At 40.3% G+C, this 20,000-nt stretch overlaps 1 protein-coding gene across 1 annotated transcript in view; it reads right to left on the bottom strand.

The window, feature by feature from the left end:
• The window catches only part of LOC142938065 (atrial natriuretic peptide receptor 1-like), a 71,838-nt gene that overhangs the window by 16,683 nt on the left and 35,155 nt on the right, over nucleotides 1-20,000 (bottom strand). Inside the window, exons 4-6 of the mRNA XM_076081271.1 lie at nucleotides 18,500-18,635; nucleotides 2,142-2,236; nucleotides 550-685 (exon numbers count right to left, since the gene is read on the bottom strand). Coding sequence (XP_075937386.1) covers nucleotides 550-685; nucleotides 2,142-2,236; nucleotides 18,500-18,635 — 367 coding nt within the window. The remainder of the gene's footprint in view (nucleotides 1-549; nucleotides 686-2,141; nucleotides 2,237-18,499; nucleotides 18,636-20,000) is intronic.

Genomic DNA, 20,000 nt, shown 5'->3' with positions numbered 1-20,000 from the left:
TACATTCTGATGTTTAATGTTAAACTTTATTTACATTCTGATGTTTAATGTTAAAACTTTATTTACAGTCTGATGGTTAACGATAAACTTTATTTACACTGTGATGGTTAACATTAAAACTTTATTTACACTCTGATGGTTAACGTTAAACTTTATTTACACTCTGATGGTTAACGTTAAACTTTATTTACAATGTGATGGTTAACGTTAAACTTTATTTACACTCTGATGGTTAACGTTAAAACTTTATTTACACTCTGATGGTTAATGTTAAACTTTATTTACACACTGATGGTTAACGTTAAACTTTATTTACACTCTGATGGTTAACGTTAAACTTTATTTACACTGTGATGGTTAATGTTAAACTTTATTTACACTCTGATGGTTAATGTTAAACTGTTATTAATCCGCGGTTCACATCCATTACACCACTAATAAATATGTTACCAACCATGAATGAATATTAAAGTATTGAAAGCATACTGAACTGAAAACATTCAAAATTGCTCAACGATTGACGAACGTTAACTTGTTTTCTGCACTGACTTGTGAGGCAGACGGGGTTGTCATTCTTGAAGCCGCAGACGGGAACATCTGGAGGAATAACTCCACCCGGCCAGTGCAGCGTTGTTCCAGGTGTGGCAGTCAGCTGCTCCTCTGAGCTGTTGTACACCAAAACTATCTGGAATAAAACAAACGAGACCAAGAATAAGATGACGTAAGCTGTTCGATTTTAGGACTTGAGTTCATGAAAGTCAGAGTATATGCAGATGAAGCGCTTCTTTGCCTTTTAAATAATCATTTCTCATGCTAAGCTCTGTGGTCGTATCAAATATGTCGTGCATATCGAGTTTTTAATGTCTGATATATGTGCAGTTGGTCTATTCCTAAGGCCAGTAAGTAACGTCCCAAATTCTCCAAAAATAACCTTTAAGTTCTTTGCAAACCGTCTAAGACACATTTGAACATTTTAAGTAAAAGTAACAACTAAGAAATAAATCAACGGGAGATAAGGGACGCATGTCCTGAGCTATTAAAGCACATGTCAGTGTGCACTGGTGTGAAGTATTCAGGTCTCACTAAACTAAATGACTGTCCTGCGAGTAAAAGTCCTGCGATGTGGAACTTCCTGTTGAAGCCGTTATGACTCAGTCATGAAGGAACTGGACGGTATATTTATGCTTAAAAAGAAGAACTGTTTCTTGAGAACAAACGTGTGATTAACATAATCAGCTCATCTCTGCTCGCTGTAGTTCGTTTACATTTTTCCATCACTCAGGCCAAGCCCCGCCCCTAATGTGCTGATTGGCTGGTATTACTGTGCTGTGATTGGCCATCTACACCAGGCGGACTAGTTCACATTCGTGATTCTGTCTCGTGACGTCAGTCTACGCCACTACTTCTTACTGCTCTACAGTTGTAGTTACTTTTCAGATTACGATACCCAGTCATTTAATGTTTGTTTTTGTGTTATTGTTTGGTTAAATTGTTGATTGTTTAGATTTATGCAAGACAAGTTTTTCTTTTAAACTGACAATAAAGGTTTTCTTATGATATGTTTTTGGTTTGTGACTCCTTTGGTGACTTGAGGATCCAAAGGATCAGAGACGAGACAGCACAGACCCAACCATCACACTGACACTGAGACAAGAAGAATGACAGAAAGTGTTGGAACGTGTGAGGGAGGCTATGAAAAGAGAAGGAGGTGTCCAGCTGTGATGGAGGTGTGAAGTCCTGGTCGAGGACAAACTAGATCTCACTCCTCCGACTACCTTTTAACTTCTCCACCGCAGCCTGAGGATATTTTGTGGCTTCACTGTTTCATAAAACTTCTCCTTCATTATTCCATTTTGTTCTTTTTCAGACTTCTTCAACAAACCTAGATGAGATGAAGTGGGTAATAAAACAGTTGTCCTGCGCCTCAGTAATAGTAACACAGGTTAAACTAATGGCGTCGCACTGCAGTAGTAAGATTGTAGTCGGTAACTTAAACTTCCCTTAACTTGAAGTAGCTCAATGCTTTTCCTGCTTTTTCATATTCATATCAATCCATATGAATCCAAAGAGCTCTGTGCTCTAATGCCTTAACACGATGATGATGTCCACTCGCATTTAAATAAGCAGGCATCACCGTTCACCTGGAATGTGCTGGTGTTGGTGTCGATCATGTCCCACAGAGCGAAGTCCGTCTCTCTGTCTCCGTTCTCGTCCAGGTGGACGAGTCCCGTCACACCTGAGGGACAAGAATGACACACAGATATAGATGATGAATATAATGTAATATATAACCAATACACACTGTGTCTCAGGTAACAGGTAACCTGTGTAATGTTATCAACTCCTCAAGAGGAGACATGGCATTGGACGATATTAACATTCATATTACCAACAATCATCATTTTATATCTGTCCATCACAAAAAACACTGAGAAACAAGACATGATTCATTTCACTGAATCGTTTTTATAATGTAATTAAACTGTTTATAGTTTATGTAGAATGTGTGTTATAGATTGTTACAGACTCGCTGATCAAAGCTAAAATAAAATGAAACCATGACCGCGCTGCGTTTATCTTTTTGAGGGTTTTATTGCTAAATAAATTAATTGCACTATTACGTATAAAATGCAAGTTGTTCTTCAGACACAGACATCATTTGAAATAATCTGCTCAACATTCATTCAAATCACTTGTTGTAAACAAACTTCCTGCATTTATTTATTTATTTATAAACAATCAATCAATCGATTAATGGAGGAAACAATCAGCAGATGAATCCATGATGAAAATGATCATTCGTTAATAGTTCAAAATGAGCTCCAGCTCAACAAACCACGAGAGTAAATCCTGCTTTAACATGATGCTTTAGTAATAATACAGTTTGAATACTTTACATCTTACTGTAACAGAGTATTTTCACTCTGTGGTATTAGTACATTTACTGCAGTAAAGGATCTGAATAATGATGCTGATGCATCTTAAGAGGCAACAGGAGGAGAATCACACGCTCACAAAGGAACAAATCACATTTCTTTTGATCAGATCATTTTAAACCTGCAATCTGAGAAGAGAGGACAGAGGCAGGGGGGGGGGTCGATGGGGGTCGACTGCACCTCGGACTTGAACATGGGAAAAAATCGAAATAGTCCTAAGAGGTTAATCACAGTCAATTTGAGGGGGGGCAGACAGCTCGTCTCCATGGAAACAAGGCAAGTAGAGGTCCGGAGAGAGAGCCAGTGATTGGTTCACACATGTTTAATGTGTGAATGTTTGTAATAACACATAATATATCATATATGCAGTTCAATCAAACAATGTAATGAAATGAAAATGAATGCACACAATGATAACACAACAGCTGTTTTATGGCGCTGATAGCATCTCTATGGAAATGCTGGTTTTGTATATTTATTTGGTCTTTTTATTGGGTTTTTATTCTTTGGTTTTAGTCATTCTGTTATTATGTATTATTGTTATTCCGCCAGTGAAGCTGAAGTTAGAGTATAAGATGTAATAATTGTTCTTATTTCTTTTTGATCACATTTTGAATCTTGTTTCAGGAACTAAATCAAAGACCAAGAACACGACCTGAACCAGGTGGGAGAGGAGGTAGAGATGGAATATATATAAAACATATACATATATATATATATTTAAACCTATGGAAGCTGACTGCAACAACACATGTCAAGGTACAGAGGGAAAAAGCCGTTTAACAACCCACAGTAACATTAAAAACATTTGATTCATGAGTTCTTCTCACATGGATTAAGCTTTACATATTGACTCCTCAGGTCAAATAATGCAGTAAACTCTAAATATTATGTAAATATGAATAAATATGTGTTTAAAACACATCAGCTGTGTTCTGCAGAATATCACATTTGGATTTGAAAGCATCACTAAACAAACGGTTTAAACTGAATGAATCAATTAGTCCACTTCATTCATAGCTTGAAGAAGACAAAGGAGACAACATGTATCATATTTTCATTTTGCCATTACCCAGTGAAAACCATCTATACTGTAAATATATACGTAAATGTATGTTTTCTTCTTTGTAAATATTGTGTATTTTTATTTAGTTTCTTCCTTCAGTGTTTCTATAATCAGTGTCTCCTTGTTCTATTTCTATATTTTATTCCTCCGTTTAACTCAGTTATTGTATTCACACATGATCATGAGTGGAGAATAAACATCTACGACTGCATTTCATTGTTGAACTTTTTCTTGTATGATGTGTTTACTTCCTGTCAGCTGATATAAAAAGCACAAAAACTTATAATCATGTGAAACGATCGGAGAGACGAATAAAAGACGAGATGGATAGATGATAACATGAAATAAATTCATAACGTATGAGCTGCTTTTTTTCTCACGATGTGTTATATGGTGATGTCAGGAGGGGGCGGGGTCAGATGATGAGGTGAGGAGCGGCAGGGAGGGGTCTTTATGTTGCAGACATTTAAAGATGAACACACACACACACACACACACATTAAACTATGGGATGCCCTTATCATTGACCTGTGAATTTTATGTGTTACTGGTAAGTGATTCATCACTTTCCAGGAATGTGTGTGTGTGTGTGGTGAACAAACAAAAGACAAGTGAAGGTTGATATTTACAACAGAAAAAATAAATCATTCATCTGAATCTTTGACTTCTGCTTTCACCAGTGAACAGAGAGAGAGAGAGAGAGGAAGAGAGAGAGAGAGAGAGAGAGAGAGAGAGAGAGGAAGAGAGAGACAGAGATCTGCTGTTATATTGACGGCCAAAAACCAAGATGGCGATGGTCTCAAACCAAGATGGTGTCAGCCAACAAACTACAGGGGCGTGGTGGTGGACTCTCTAATTGCAGTTCATCACTGGTTTGTGGTTGATGGCTTCAGGTGTACCGCTCAGTCAAATGCTGACACTGTTTGAAGGCGTCAAAAAAAACAGGACTTGTAAATAAATAACAGGGTTCACACTGAGAGGGAATTCTCTGCAACAAGTCCTTCAAATAACACAGTAAAATGTGTTCATGCACATATAAGTGTTTTCTGATTAGACATCCGCCACCAATCAATGTTAAAAGATTACATTTAATTTGCAAAAAAAAGACTGATGCTCTCGTCAGTCATGGTGACGTCTCTCATTGGTTTGTGGAGTGATGTCCAAAAACCAGAGGAGTCGCCCCCTGGTGGACACTAGAGAGAATGCAGCTTTACTTCCATATTGGATTCACAGGTTGCGTCCTGGCTGCAGCACAGTTTTTAAAGCTAGTCGGTACATATATCTGTTACACAAATATTATTTAAAAATATGAAGTAAGAACAGCATAATTTCATTACCTGTCTGCATTTTATGTGCATAACTTTATGGTTTCTTCATGTGGTTTATTACAAATATTCTCCACATTGCTTTGGCTTTCATTGCCTCATTATTTGTGCAATGAAAATAAAGTTTAATCTAAGACGTTAGAGGCTGTGACGTCTAAAAAAAGGGACCACACCGACGTCAACACCCGTCAGTTACAGCAGAGCAAAAAGGTTGTTTTAAGGGCGTGAACGAACGCCCGTCATTCATCACAGAGCTGCTGTAACGTTCATTCATCACAGAGCTGCTGTAACGTTCATTTATTACAGAGCTGCTGTAACATTGATTCATTACAGAGCTGCTGTAGCGTTCATTCATTACAGAGCTGCTGTAGCGTTCATTCATCACAGAGCTGCTGTAACGTTCATTTATTACAGAGCTGCTGTAACATTGATTCATTACAGAGCTGCTGTAGCGTTCATTCATTACAGAGCTGCTGTAACGTTCACTCATTACAGAGCTGCTGTAACGTTCACTCATTACAGAGCTGCTGTAACGTTGATTCATTACAGAGCTGCTGTAACGTTGATTCATTACAGAGCTGCTGTAACGTTGATTCATTACAGAGCTGCTGTAACATTCATTCATTACAGAGCTGCTGTAACGTTGATTCATTACAGAGCTGCTGTAACGTTGATTCATTACAGAGCTGCTGTAACGTTGATTCATTACAGAGCTGCTGTAACATTCATTCATTACAGAGCTGCTGTAACGTTGATTCATTACAGAGCTGCTGTAGCGTTCATTCATCACAGAGCTGCTGTAACATTCATTCATGACAGAGCTGCTGTAACATTCATTCATTACAGAGCTGCTGTAACGTTCATTCATCACAGAGCTGCTGTAACATTCATTCATTACAGAGCTGCTGTAACATTCATTCATTACAGAGCTGCTGTAATATTCATTCATTACAGAGCTGCTGTAACGTTGATTCATCACAGAGCTGCTGTAACGCTGATTCATTACAGAGCTGCTGTAACGTTCACTCATTACAGAGCTGCTGTAACATTCATTCATTACAGAGCTGCTGTAGCGTTCATTCATTACAGAGCTGCTGTAACGTTGATTCATTACAGAGCTGCTGTAACGTTCATTCATTACAGAGCTGCTGTAACGTTCATTCATTACAGAGCTGCTGTAGCATTCATTCATCACAGAGCTGCTGTAACATTCATTCATGACAGAGCTGCTGTAACATTCATTCATTACAGAGCTGCTGTAACGTTCATTCATCACAGAGCTGCTGTAACATTCATTCATTACAGAGCTGCTGTAACATTCATTCATTACAGAGCTGCTGTAGCGTTCATTCATTACAGAGCCGCTGTAACGTTGATTCATTACAGAGCTGCTGTAACGTTCATTCATTACAGAGCTGCTGTAGCGTTCATTCATCACAGAGCTGCTGTAACATTCATTCATGACAGAGCTGCTGTAACATTCATTCATTACAGAGCTGCTGTAACGTTCATTCATCACAGAGCTGCTGTAACATTCATTCATTACAGAGCTGCTGTAACATTCATTCATTACAGAGCTGCTGTAACATTCATTCATTACAGAGCTGCTGTAACATTCATTCATCACAGAGCTGCTGTAACATTCATTCATTACAGAGCTGCTGTAATATTCATTCATTACAGAGCTGCTGTAACATTCATTCATTACAGAGCTGCTGTAATATTCATTCATTACAGAGCTGCTGTAACGTTGATTCATCACAGAGCTGCTGTAACGTTCATTCATTACAGAGCTGCTGTAATGTTGATTCATCACAGAGCTGCTGTAACGTTCACTCATTACAGAGCTGCTGTAACATTCATTCATTACAGAGCTGCTGTAGCGTTCATTCATTACAGAGCTGCTGTAACGTTCATTCATTACAGAGCTGCTGTAACGTTCATTCATTACAGAGCTGCTGTAATGTTCATTCATTACAGAGCTGCTGTAGCGTTCATTCATTACAGAGCTGCTGTAACATTCATTCATTACAGAGCTGCTGTAACGTTGATTCATTACAGAGCTGCTGTAACGTTGATTCATCACAGAGCTGCTGTAACGTTGATTCATCACAGAGCTGCTGTAACGTTGATTCATCACAGAGCTGCTGTAGCGTTCATTCATTACAGAGCTGCTGTAACGTTCATTCATTACAGAGCTGCTGTAGCGTTCATTCATTACAGAGCTGCTGTAACGTTGATTCATTACAGAGCTGCTGTAACGTTGATTCATTACAGAGCTGCTGTAGCGTTCATTCATTACAGAGCTGCTGTAACGTTCATTTATTACAGAGCTGCTGTAACGTTGATTCATTACAGAGCTGCTGTAACGTTGATTCATCACAGAGCTGCTGTAACGTTGATTCATTACAGAGCTGCTGTAATGTTGATTCATCACAGAGCTGCTGTAACGTTCACTCATTACAGAGCTGCTGTAACATTCACTCATTACAGAGCTGCTGTAATGTTGATTCATTACAGAGCTGCTGTAACGTTGATTCATCACAGAGCTGCTGTAACATTCATTCATTACAGAGCTGCTGTAACGTTCACTCATTACAGAGCTGCTGTAATGTTGATTCATTACAGAGCTGCTGTAACGTTCACTCATTACAGAGCTGCTGTAATGTTGATTCATTACAGAGCTGCTGTAACGTTCACTCATTACAGAGCTGCTGTAACGTTCATTCATTACAGAGCTGCTGTAACGATCATTCATTACAGAGCTGCTGTAGCGTTCATTCATTACAGAACTGCTGTAACGTTGATTCATTACAGAGCTGCTGTAACGTTGATTCATAACAGAACTGCTGTAACGTTGATTCGTTACAGAACCGCTGTAACGTTGATTCATTACAGACCTGCTGTAACGTTGATTCATTACAGAACCGCTGTAACGTTCATTCATCACAGAGCCGCTGTAACGTTCATTCATCACAGAGCAGCTGTAACGTTCACTCATTACAGAGCTGCTGTAACGTTCACTCATTACAGAGCCGCTGTAACGTTCACTCATTACAGAGCCGCTGTAACGTTCACTCATCACAGAGCTGCTGTAACATCTCAATCCATCCACTGCGGTGAGAAGTGTCTGTCCATTAGTTAATGGAGCGGAAAAAGCAGAGAGAGCTGTAATCTGATCTCCTCCCTCTGTCAGTCATGGATGGTATCTCTGATGAAGTCTTATTGCCCCGCCTCCATCTCTCCTTTTCCTTCTCTTTCATCCTCCCTACTTGTGTCAGCCTCTATTGAGTATTAATATGCATTGGAATACTATATATGCAATACTGCAAGAGAGTGTGTGTGATCATATATGCAAACATCTTTATTGTTTGTTTGTTTTGTATTTTCTTAGATGGATATCTTTATTGCTTCTTATATTTTTGTTCTTATATTTATTGTATTATATATTTTACATGTCTTTTCATATTTCATATTTATTTTTTATTCTTAGGTTTAGACAACGAAACCAACAGTTAGGTTTAGACAACGAAACCAACAGTTAGGTTTAGACAACAAAACCAACAGTTAGGTTTAGACAACAAAACCAACAGTTAGGTTTAGTCAACAAAACCCACAGTTAGGTTTAGACAACAAAACCCACAGTTAGGTTTAGGCAACTAAACCAACAGTTAGGTTTTGGCAACTAAACCAACAGTTAGGTTTAGGCAACAAAACCAACAGTTAGGTTTAGACAACAAAACCCACAGTTAGGTTTAGACAACAAAACCCACAGTTAGGTTTAGTCAACTAAACCAACAGTTAGGTTTAGGCAACTAAACCAACAGTTAGGTTTAGACAACAAAACCAACAGTTAGGTTTAGTCAACTAAACCAACAGTTAGGTTTAGTCAACTAAACCAACAGTTAGGTTTAGTCAACAAAACCAACAGTTAGGTTTAGTCAACAAAACCAACAGTTAGGTTTAGTCAACAAAACCTACAGTTAGGTTTAGTCAACTAAACCAACAGTTAGGTTTAGTCAACTAAACCAACAGTTAGGTTTAGACAACAAAACCAACAGTTAGGTTTAGACAACAACACCAACAGTTAGGTTTAGACAACAAAACCCACAGTTAGGTTTAGACAACTAAACCAACAGTTAGGTTTAGTCAACACAACCAGCAGTTAGGTTTTGTCAACTAAACCAACAGTTAGGTTTCGACAACAAAACCAACAGTTAGGTTTAGCCAACAAAACCAACAGTTAGGTTTAGTCAACAAAACCAACAGTTAGGTTTAGACAACAACACCAACAGTTAGGTTTAGTCAACAAAACCAACAGTTAGGTTTAGTCAACAAAACCAACAGTTAGGTTTTGTCAACAAAACCAACAGTTAGGTTTAGTCAACAAAACCAACAGTTAGGTTTAGTCAACAAAACCAACAGTTAGGTTTAGTCAACTACACCAACAGTTAGGTCAGACAACCCGTTTTTGTCTGGATTGTTTCGAGAGCTGAACTTTACACGAGTTTACAGACTTACTAGAACACGAGGTACAAACATCAACAGTTAGGTTTAGTCAACAAAACCTAGTTAGGTTTAGTCAACTAAACCAACAGTTAGGTTTAGTCAACTAAACCAACAGTTAGGTTTAGACAACAAAACCAACAGTTAGGTTTAGACAACAACACCAACAGTTAGGTTTAGACAACAAAACCAACAGTTAGGTTTAGTCAACAAAACCAACAGTTAGGTTTAGTCAACAAAACCAACAGTTAGGTTTAGTCAACAAAACCAACAGTTAGGTTTAGTCAACAAAACCAACAGTTAGGTTTAGTCAACAAAACCAACAGTTAGGTTTAGACAATAAAACCAACAGTTAGGTTTAGACAACAACACCAACAGTTAGGTTTTGTCAACTAAACCAACAGTTAGGTTTAGACAACAAAACCAACAGTTAGGTTTAGTCAACAAAACCAACAGTTAGGTTTAGTCAACAAAACCAACAGTTAGGTTTTGTCAACAAAACCAACAGTTAGGTTTAGTCAACAAAACCAACAGTTAGGTTTAGACAACACAACAAACAGTTAGGTTTAGACAACAAAACCAACAGTTAGGTTTAGTCAACAAAACCAACAGTTAGGTTTAGTCAACAACACCAACAGTTAGGTTTAGTCAACAACACCAACAGTTAGGTTTTGTCAACAAACCCAACAGTTAGGTTTAGACAACAAAACCAACAGTTAGGTTTAGTCAACAAAACCAACAGTTAGGTTTAGACAACACAACAAACAGTTAGGTTTAGTCAACAAAACCAACAGTTAGGTTTAGTCAACAAAACCAACAGTTAGGTTTAGTCAACAAAACCAACAGTTAGGTTTAGTCAACAACACCAACAGTTAGGTTTAGTCAACAACACCAACAGTTAGGTTTTGTCAACTAAACCAACAGTTAGGTTTAGACAACAAAACCAACAGTTAGGTTTAGTCAACAAAACCAACAGTTAGGTTTAGACAACACAACAAACAGTTAGGTTTAGTCAACAACACCAACAGTTAGGTTTAGTCAACAACACCAACAGTTAGGTTTTGTCAACTAAACCAACAGTTAGGTTTTGTCAACTAAACCAACAGTTAGGTTTAGACAACAAAACCAACAGTTAGGTTTAGTCAACAAAACCAACAGTTAGGTTTAGTCAACAAAACCAACAGTTAGGTTTAGTCAACAAAACCAACAGTTAGGTTTAGTCAACAAAACCAACAGTTAGGTTTAGTCAACAAAACCAACAGTTAGGTTTAGTCAACAAAACCAACAGTTAGGTTTAGTCAACAAAACCAACAGTTAGGTTTAGTCAACTACACCAACAGTTAGGTCAGACAACCCGTTTTTGTCTGGATTGTTTCGAGAGCTGAACTTTACATGAGTTTACAGACTTACTAGAACACGAGGTACAAACATCAACACTGCGCGCTCATTAAAAGCTTCCTCTGCTGCACCACCTTTTGGTGAAACAAGTTGCACATAAAACCTTAAATGTTTCTATTCAAACATTAACCGCGTCCTAAAAAGCCTTCTGGACGCTGGTTTCTTTTTCACAACATCTGTGGAACCCATTGCTCCCTGCTGCGTCTGTTTCAGTTGCGTACTTTAAAAACCAAACAGACCCGTGGCAGATCTGTTTTGGTCCTGGAAAACCTGTTGCCTAGCAACCAGGATCACCTCATCCTGGTGTTTATAATAATCGGCTTATAAATCAAACATTAGGAAAAAAAAGGCTGACAAATCTCATTACATCGTCCGTGCTCCTCAGACGCACGGCGTCAGGACACACTCGGTGCGCGCGCGCACACACACACACACACACACACACACACACACACACACACACACACACACACACACACACACACACACACACACACACACACACACACACACACAGGATAATCTACGGCAGCCAGGAGGAGACATAAAGCACATTACATAATGTCTGTCTGCTTCCTCTCCAGGTCGTTCCTTTTCTTTGTGAACCACAGAGTCCTTTCTGAAGAAAGGAGCTCGACTCTCGGAGCGACTGAAACTGTGTGAGAGGAAGCTGTCGGCGATCCTGGAGGTTTAACTCAGATTAGAGATTCTCAAGATTCACTACTATAAAGCTTGTTCTTATTGTATCGATTGGTTTAGTGTTTCATCTGTTGTCCTGATTTATCAGTGTTTAAATGTTTAGTTTGTCTTGCTTTTGTTAGGCTCTCTGTTGTTATATCGCTTTGATTTTGTCTATGAAATATGAATAAAGTTGTTGTTGAAATGCTGATTCAACGCCTCAAAGTGGCAGCTGCTCAACCTCGTTGTTGGAGAGGCCGAACAAAAGAGTGGAGGAGAGGAAGCACTTACTGTCTTCATGTCATTGGTTGAAGTCAGAGTTTGGGTTCATTTTCAACAGAGGCTGAGTGAAGGCCACGCGAGTGACGGACGTCCACAGGCCGGCGGAGATAAGGAGGAGAAACAAGGACCGGAGGAGGCGAGGAGGCGATTACATTTCAGGGCTATTAATGGGACGGGTCTAACGGGTCTAACGGGTCTAACGGGTCTAACGGGTCTAACGGGTCTAACATGTCTAACGGGTCTAACATGTCTAACGGATCTAACATGTCTAACGGATCTAACATGTCTAACGGGTCTAACATGTCTAACGGGTCTAACGGGTCTAACATGTCTAACATGTCTAACGGGTCTAACATGTCTAACGGGTCTAACGGGTCTAACATGTCTAACATGTCTAACGGGTCTAACGGGTCTAACATGTCTAACGGGTCTAACATGTCTAACGGATCTAACGGGTCTAACGGGTCTAACATGTCTAACGGATATAACGGGTCTAACGGGTCTAACATGTCTAACGGGTCTAACGGGTCTAACGGGTCTAACATGTCTAACGGATCTAACGGGTCTAACGGGTCTAACATGTCTAACGGGTCTAACATGTAACATGTCTAACGGGTCTAACGGGTCTAACATGTCTAACGGGTCTAACATGTCTAACATGTCTAACATGTCTAACGGGTCTAACGGGTCTAACATGTCTAACGGGTCTAACGGGTCTAACATGTCTAACATGTCTAACGGGTCTAACGAGTCTAACGGGTCTAACATGTCTAACGGATCTAACGGGTCTAACGGGTCTAACGGGTCTAACATGTCTAACGGGTCTAACGGGTCTAACGGGTCTAACATGTCTAACGGATCTAACGGGTCTAACGGGTCTAACATGTCTAACGGGTCTAACATGTCTAACATGTCTAACGGGTCTAACGGGTCTAACATGTCTAACGGGTCTAACATGTCTAACGGATCTAACGGGTCTAACGGGTCTAACATGTCTAACGGATATAACGGGTCTAACGGGTCTAACATGTCTAACGGATATAACGGGTCTAACGGGTCTAACGGGTCTAACATGTCTAACGGGTCTAACGGGTCTAACGGGTCTAACATGTCTAACGGATCTAACGGGTCTAACGGGTCTAACATGTCTAACGGGTCTAACATGTCTAACGGGTCTAACATGTCTAACATGTCTAACGGGTCTAACGGGTCTAACATGTCTAACGGGTCTAACATGTCTAACATGTCTAACATGTCTAACGGGTCTAACATGTCTAACGGGTCTAACGGGTCTAACATGTCTAACATGTCTAACAGGTCTAACGGGTCTAACGAGTCTAACGGGTCTAACATGTCTAACGGATCTAACGGGTCTAACAGACAGTGAAGAAGATTTATCTTCAACACTGAAGGTTGATGACGAAGTGAAGGAAACATTTCACACCAAAATGATTTAACTTCCGACCCAATCAAAGAATCTTATTTACCTTCATGCAACTGAATTGTGCACCTCACAATATTTACAAGATTATTTGATTGAGAGAAGATGAATGTGAAACTATTTTGATGGATTCAGTTGTTTTTCATGTGAAAACATTTGGACTGTCGGTTGGACTCAATAAACAACATTGAGAAAATTGTTCAAAAGAAACAGTCAGAAGATTACACCATGAAGGAAATATCTAGTTGCCGCCTAATTATTAGAAACTGGAACCTTCAAAATAAAGTTCTACCAAAAGAATTATAAATCCAAATGTGTTTTAGTTTGAAGGACTTGAAGCGGTTTCACTGTTGGAATAAGATCACGAGAGTTCAGCTAAAAAACTGTTTTACACATATTGTCCTCAATTATCATCAGATATCGTTAAAATTGTTGTCTGGATTACATTCAGATGCAATGTTTTATCGAGTGAATGAAGCGCTACATCTGGAATATCTGTACCCACAGGATGTTCTGTGTTGATCTATGCAGCGTGGAGGTGCTACAGCTTACATTTCTATCTACAAAAGTCAATGCAAAGACACAAACGGACGCGTCGTTCACAGGGATTTCCGTCTAGATGACGTTATGTTGAGTGTCGATGGAGCCACTACAATGTTAGCTTAGCATAGCACCGGTCGAACCAAACTCCATTCAGAAAACAAGTATTTAAAAAGTTGTTTGCGTGTCGTCTCGCTCACAGACCAGACAAAGCATGAATTCAGACTTTTTACAAATCAACATCATTCTGTCGTTATTTCAGCATCCCTTCTGATCCGTGTGTTGCAATTAAATCGGTTTATTTTTTGGTTCCTATGGCTGCAGTAGACCGGTGTGGGCAGTGAAGACGTACAGCTCGATGAAATTCACCCAGTCGCCTCTGGTTGATGTTATGAACCCAGAGACAACAGCGTTTGGGTTTTCCGATGTAAATGTTATTCCAGCATGTGAAGCCATAGCTGGCCATGGTTGATAAGACGTTTGTATGTGAACAAACACACATGATCCCGCTGGTGAACTGGTGCGAGTAACGTGAGGCTAAAATTGGCTTTGTGTTTGGCGTGAACACGGCATAAGTGTTAGTGCGGTCGGCTGAGTGGGGACAAGAAAACGGGGACCGACTCATTCAGAACTAAAGTGATCCACAGTGCTACTAGAGACAACAACGCTGCACCTTTAATTTAATGCTCATTATCGGTGGAATGTGCATGAAAGAAAATGTCCATTTAAATTAAAATAAACATGGATTCATTATTTACTATTGGAAACTTTAGAGTATTTTAGCGTAGAATAGTTTCACATTTCTGCACGTTGGCTGCATGTTCACCAGAGGACTATCAATCATTTGTAATTAATAAACTGGAAGTTTGCCAATTAAATAAAACATTTCTCTCAACTTAGCGGTGAGTTTTTTGCGTGGACCACAGGGACGGGCCTTCTGACTTATCCACACTTCACACTGCATGAAGCAACTCCTCGAAGCTTTGACGTCCGCCTCTCCACAGTTTGTGTTTACAGTGGTTCTTTAACCCCGGAGGTCACACTGAGCGAGAGGTGGAGAGCAGGACAAATAAAGCTGCGTACACATGTGACCTCCAGTGTTTCCACGAGGACTGAAGCTTCAGACGGTGAGGGGAGGGGGAGGACACGAGGGGGAGGACACGAGGGAGGACACGATGGGAGGACACGATGGGAGGACACGATGGGAGGACACGATGCCACAGAAAACGAAACGCTGCTAATCGGAAAAGAAAGTCGACGAAAATGTTTTGGGCTGAGGTGGAGAAGTTGGTGTCGATAAAAGCAAAATGCAATAAAGTGCAATGAAAACAGTTTGTGAATAATTCCCTCCACTAAAGAGACAGAAACACAAGATGTGTGTTCAGCGATTATACATGAAACCAACAGAAGAAGGCAGAGCTGAAGAACCAGACTCCTCCACCTCTTCACACGTCGTCCTCTTAAACATCCGTCCCCGTCTCCTTCTCCTCTTTCGTCTTTATCTCCAGCTCGGTGCGTCTGTCTCCATCAAACCTCGACTCTTCTCCTTCATCTCCAGACAGACGTGCCCCAGGACCACCAGCAGATATCGTATATAGAGTGCACACGGTACCAGTTTTCTACTTTGCTCTGAAGTTCACATTTGTGACCCCACAAACATAAAAACCACATCAGCGTGTTCGGCAGAGTCTTATCTCTCTGATGATGCCCACATGCTGTTGATTGGACTCATGGTTTTTGTATAAAGGGGTTCGACATGTAGTTTGGTGTGTGAGCTGTTCGTTCTCCGTGTGAAGCCAGATGTTAAAGCTGATTTATTTCTCATGAGATAGATAAATCATTTAGATGTACATTAATGCACGCGACGAGTGTGTCGTCAAAGCAGGTCTGACCTGAACCTGTGTGTGTGTGTGTGTGTGTGTTTTAACAATGTGTGGTGTGTCGTGAGTCGTTTACAACAGAGGAAGTTGGTGGAGTTTTGTGTCATTCATCAACTGGATCAACAGAAACCTCTTCATCCCCAACAACAACAGTTTGAACTGAATCAGTTGAGAAACATCCAGAAAATCCGAATCCAGCCTCTGACAGCATGAGCGGATGAACGTGCCTCCCACCTGCATCTCATTAACAGACTCCTGAACGAAGCATCAGGACAAAGTGGAAACAATTTCCCCGTGACATCTCCGGAAACGTGAGAGAGCGAGAGCTGAACTGATCTCTGAGACGAGGAGGCCGAGCGTCGCCATGTTTTCTGTCCTTTCTCCGTTTCTCTTCGTGGTGTTGTATTGAATGAGTGGTGAGGAGGTGAGGAGGTGAGGAGGTATCACTCCACCGCTCTGGCCTTATTTATGGCTCTTATTGTGAAAGAGCAAAGCAGGACTCAGACGAAGGCTTTCTCATTATTTATTTCTGTCGTCACTGAAACCGCTGACATCATCTGGTTGGCGTTTCATGAATGAAGCGGTGATGGACGACGCTTCTTCGTCCAGCTCCTCTTTGCTGTCTGCAGCGTCAGTATTTCCTCTGTTGGGTGGAGGTCAGAGGTCAGCGCTCGTCAAGATAAACGGGTTCTTTTGGAGGTAAAACGTGAAACTTTACTGTGAGGAAACACAAGACGTCTGCACGAGAAGCCACGCAGATCACAAACCGTTTATTGCCAATGTATGTTGCACATACAAGGAATCTGTATGATGTAGGATGATGATGATGGAAGATTGTTAACAAAACATTGCAGAAATATCTCGACAGGTTGGAGAAAGATAAAGTATTTAAAGCAAAACAGAACCAGCCAGCGTCTCACTCCAACTGAAGTCAGAGTCCTGATGACTTCTGATCTTTAACTCCGTGTTTAAATTTAAAATTTTTAAATTTATTATGCTATATTGATCCCTTTAAGGGGGAAATTTGTCACTGCATTTGACCCATCCCTGTATATAGGGAGCAGTGGGCTGCCAATGACAATTGACAATGCCAATGCCAATGCCTGGGGATCGTTTCCTTCGTCCTTTGAGCGGTAAAATCTATCTAGGTTCTATTAAATAAACCTTTATTTCTTTAGATACGCTGGTTATTTTTAATCACTTTCACAACTTAAAATCATGAGTTAATTCGACTAAATGTCCAACGGATCGTTTACTCATCACATAAGAAACGTTTATAGTTCTGTTTTCTTTCTTTGATATCTGAGAACTATCATTTCAGAAATATGCTATTATATCTCACTGATAATTGTTGAAAACAACATATTGACGTCCCGGGTGCGACAGTAACCAAGGGGGGAGGGGCTTAGCAAAGGTTCACCGTGTAGCCCCGCCCTAAAGCATCCCCTGCTTTATGGTCTGTTTGACTCTAAATGGACCATAATGTACTAAATGAACATCATGCTGTATTGAAGAAGACTTGAAACTAGAGATTGAGACCATAAACTCATGTTTACAATGTTTACTGAGGTAATAAATCAAGAGAGAAGTAGAGTCATTTTCTCATAGACTTCTATACAACCAGAGGAGTCGCCCCCTGGTGGACACGAGAGAGATTGCAGCTTTAAGACATGAAGTCGGAGCGCTGCTGGTTCTGGTTGTTGCACCGCCATGAAATCAGTTCCCTCAGACCTTCTCTGAGTCTAACGTTTCAGCCGTGCTCTCGTATCAGAGCAGAACATTCTGTACATTCTTCAGAGGTTGCATAGAAACTGGCCTCAGCTGAGTGTGCAGCGTTACAGATACGAGCTCTGAGAGAAGCTCTCTGAAGAAGAGGGAAACACAACACGACGACAAGCAACAGAAGCAGGTTGAAGGTCCCCATTTATCTCAGAGTCAGCACATTTCAGAATTTAACCATGAAGCTCTTCAGAAGTCTGTGAAGTACAGACCCGAGGACGTGAAGCGTGAAACAACAGATGCATTGAGTCATTCTTACTAATGTGTGTGTTTCTTGACGTCTCTTTATCTGCAGTGGATGATAACGTTTTATGAACGTTGTTACGTTAGACTCCCTCACAGCACAGTGAGAGTTTAAATCAACTAAATCTCAAGTTTCTGCTGATTAACACTTTTTCTTATATTTTAAATGATGTGAATGTTTTCATGCTGATATTTTGGGCCTTTGGTGCCGATGATTAAGACCTGATGATGGTCGCTGTAGAGAAACGTCACTAAATATCCGACAGTGAGCGGGAGGTTTATTAGTTCTATAAATCAACAGAACCGAACACACAGACATGAAATCCAAGACGCAGCAGTAACAGAATGAAATCCCTCCATCTGTTGTCAAAACTACACAAAAGACAATAAAAATCAAAGAAAATGTGTAGAAACGATGCACTGACCGTGGAAGGTTCGATTCCACATCCTCTTGGTGACCACTTTTCCCGGAGGCCGGCCGGCGGACACGGACATGGTCTCGTTCAGAGCGTGAGTGTAGAGCATCAAACCGTCGTAGAATCCTCCGGCGATGATGTTCATCTGGACGCACGAAGAGAAACAAACGCCGTTCTGTTATATTCTGATAGTTCTCTTTTTCAGTCACTCTTTCTCCCACTTCAGAGTGTTTATGTCTCTGTTTCATGGCTAACAACTTTCTGTCTTTAGCTTTTTAAACGTCGGGGGGAAAAAATCGTTTTCATTGTAAAGTCCGATAAAGAGAACATCGTCATGAATTCACCACATCTCACTTCTGTGATCACAAACACACTGATTGCATTTTAATCGCTTTTGAAACGGCTCCACTGGAAAAAACTAATTGCCTCCATCATCTTCAGAGGAAAATCAATGCATGATTACCCACAATGCTCTCTGTTACCTGTAATGATTTGGGATCTGACTGTTTGAGTGGAACAAAAGCTTTGATCGCGACCAGTTATATTCACATAAAAGTCTCTCCAGGTGACGTTTAGAAGTGTAGTTTAATGAGATACTTCTACACAGTCAGTGTATTACTGCAGTAGATGGAGCAAACTAATGTTCTGCTGTGGACGTTTTTTAGACTCCGAAAAGAATCATTATCAGTTTAAGTGAACGCTATATTTAGAATGTTTCACTTCTTTAATTCGTCTGTTATCTTTGATCTCTACAAACACACCAGACTCCAGTCACAGAAACAGTGATCTTATGTATATTTAGTTTGTTTCATTGGGAGACTTTGGTGAATCTGAACTAAAACACCAAACAATAACACGAACTAACAGATGGAGGCAGCGGTGGACCAACAACTCCTGTGATCAGAAACGTAGAATTACTGTTTTTGTCAAAGGAGTCTGGTGTCTTTGAAAAGAGCATAGTCTCGTGACAGGTAGTAGTTTTTTGCAACCAGTGAACAGGAAGTGACCATATTTGGACTGAGGAGGAGTGACGTAGAGACGCCGTATACGTCTCTGGTAGAGACCTGTCAATCACCGTGTAGCCCCGCCCTAAAGCATCCCCTGCTTTATGGTCTGTTTGACTCTAAATGGACCATAATGTACTAAATGAACATCATGCTGTATTGAAGAAGACTTGAAACTAGAGATTGAGACCATAAACTCATGTTTACAATGTTTACTGAGGTAATAAATCAAGAGAGAAGTAGAGTCATTTTCTCATAGACTTCTATACAACCAGAGGAGTCGCCCCCTGGTGGACACTAGAGAGAATGCAGCTTTAACACATGAAGCTTTGGCTCCACAGTTTGTAGTTTGTAGCTAGCTTGCCGGCTATTTCCAAAATAAAATACCACAGTAATGCTGTATACGTCATCTTTCTTTACTTTCTCCATCTGATGTTTTGCTGCAGCTACTTTACAGAATGCCGTCTTCGGTGTGATTTAACATCAGTGACGCCACGGAAACAAAC

Source organism: Anarhichas minor, unplaced genomic scaffold (genome assembly GCF_050575085.1).
Source record: "Anarhichas minor isolate MPS153535 unplaced genomic scaffold, ASM5057508v1 ptg000079l, whole genome shotgun sequence".
NCBI classification, from domain to species: Eukaryota; Metazoa; Chordata; class Actinopteri; order Perciformes; family Anarhichadidae; genus Anarhichas; species Anarhichas minor.
Note: the sequence above shows the minus strand (reverse complement) of the source record. Positions and strands in the feature narration are given on the sequence as shown.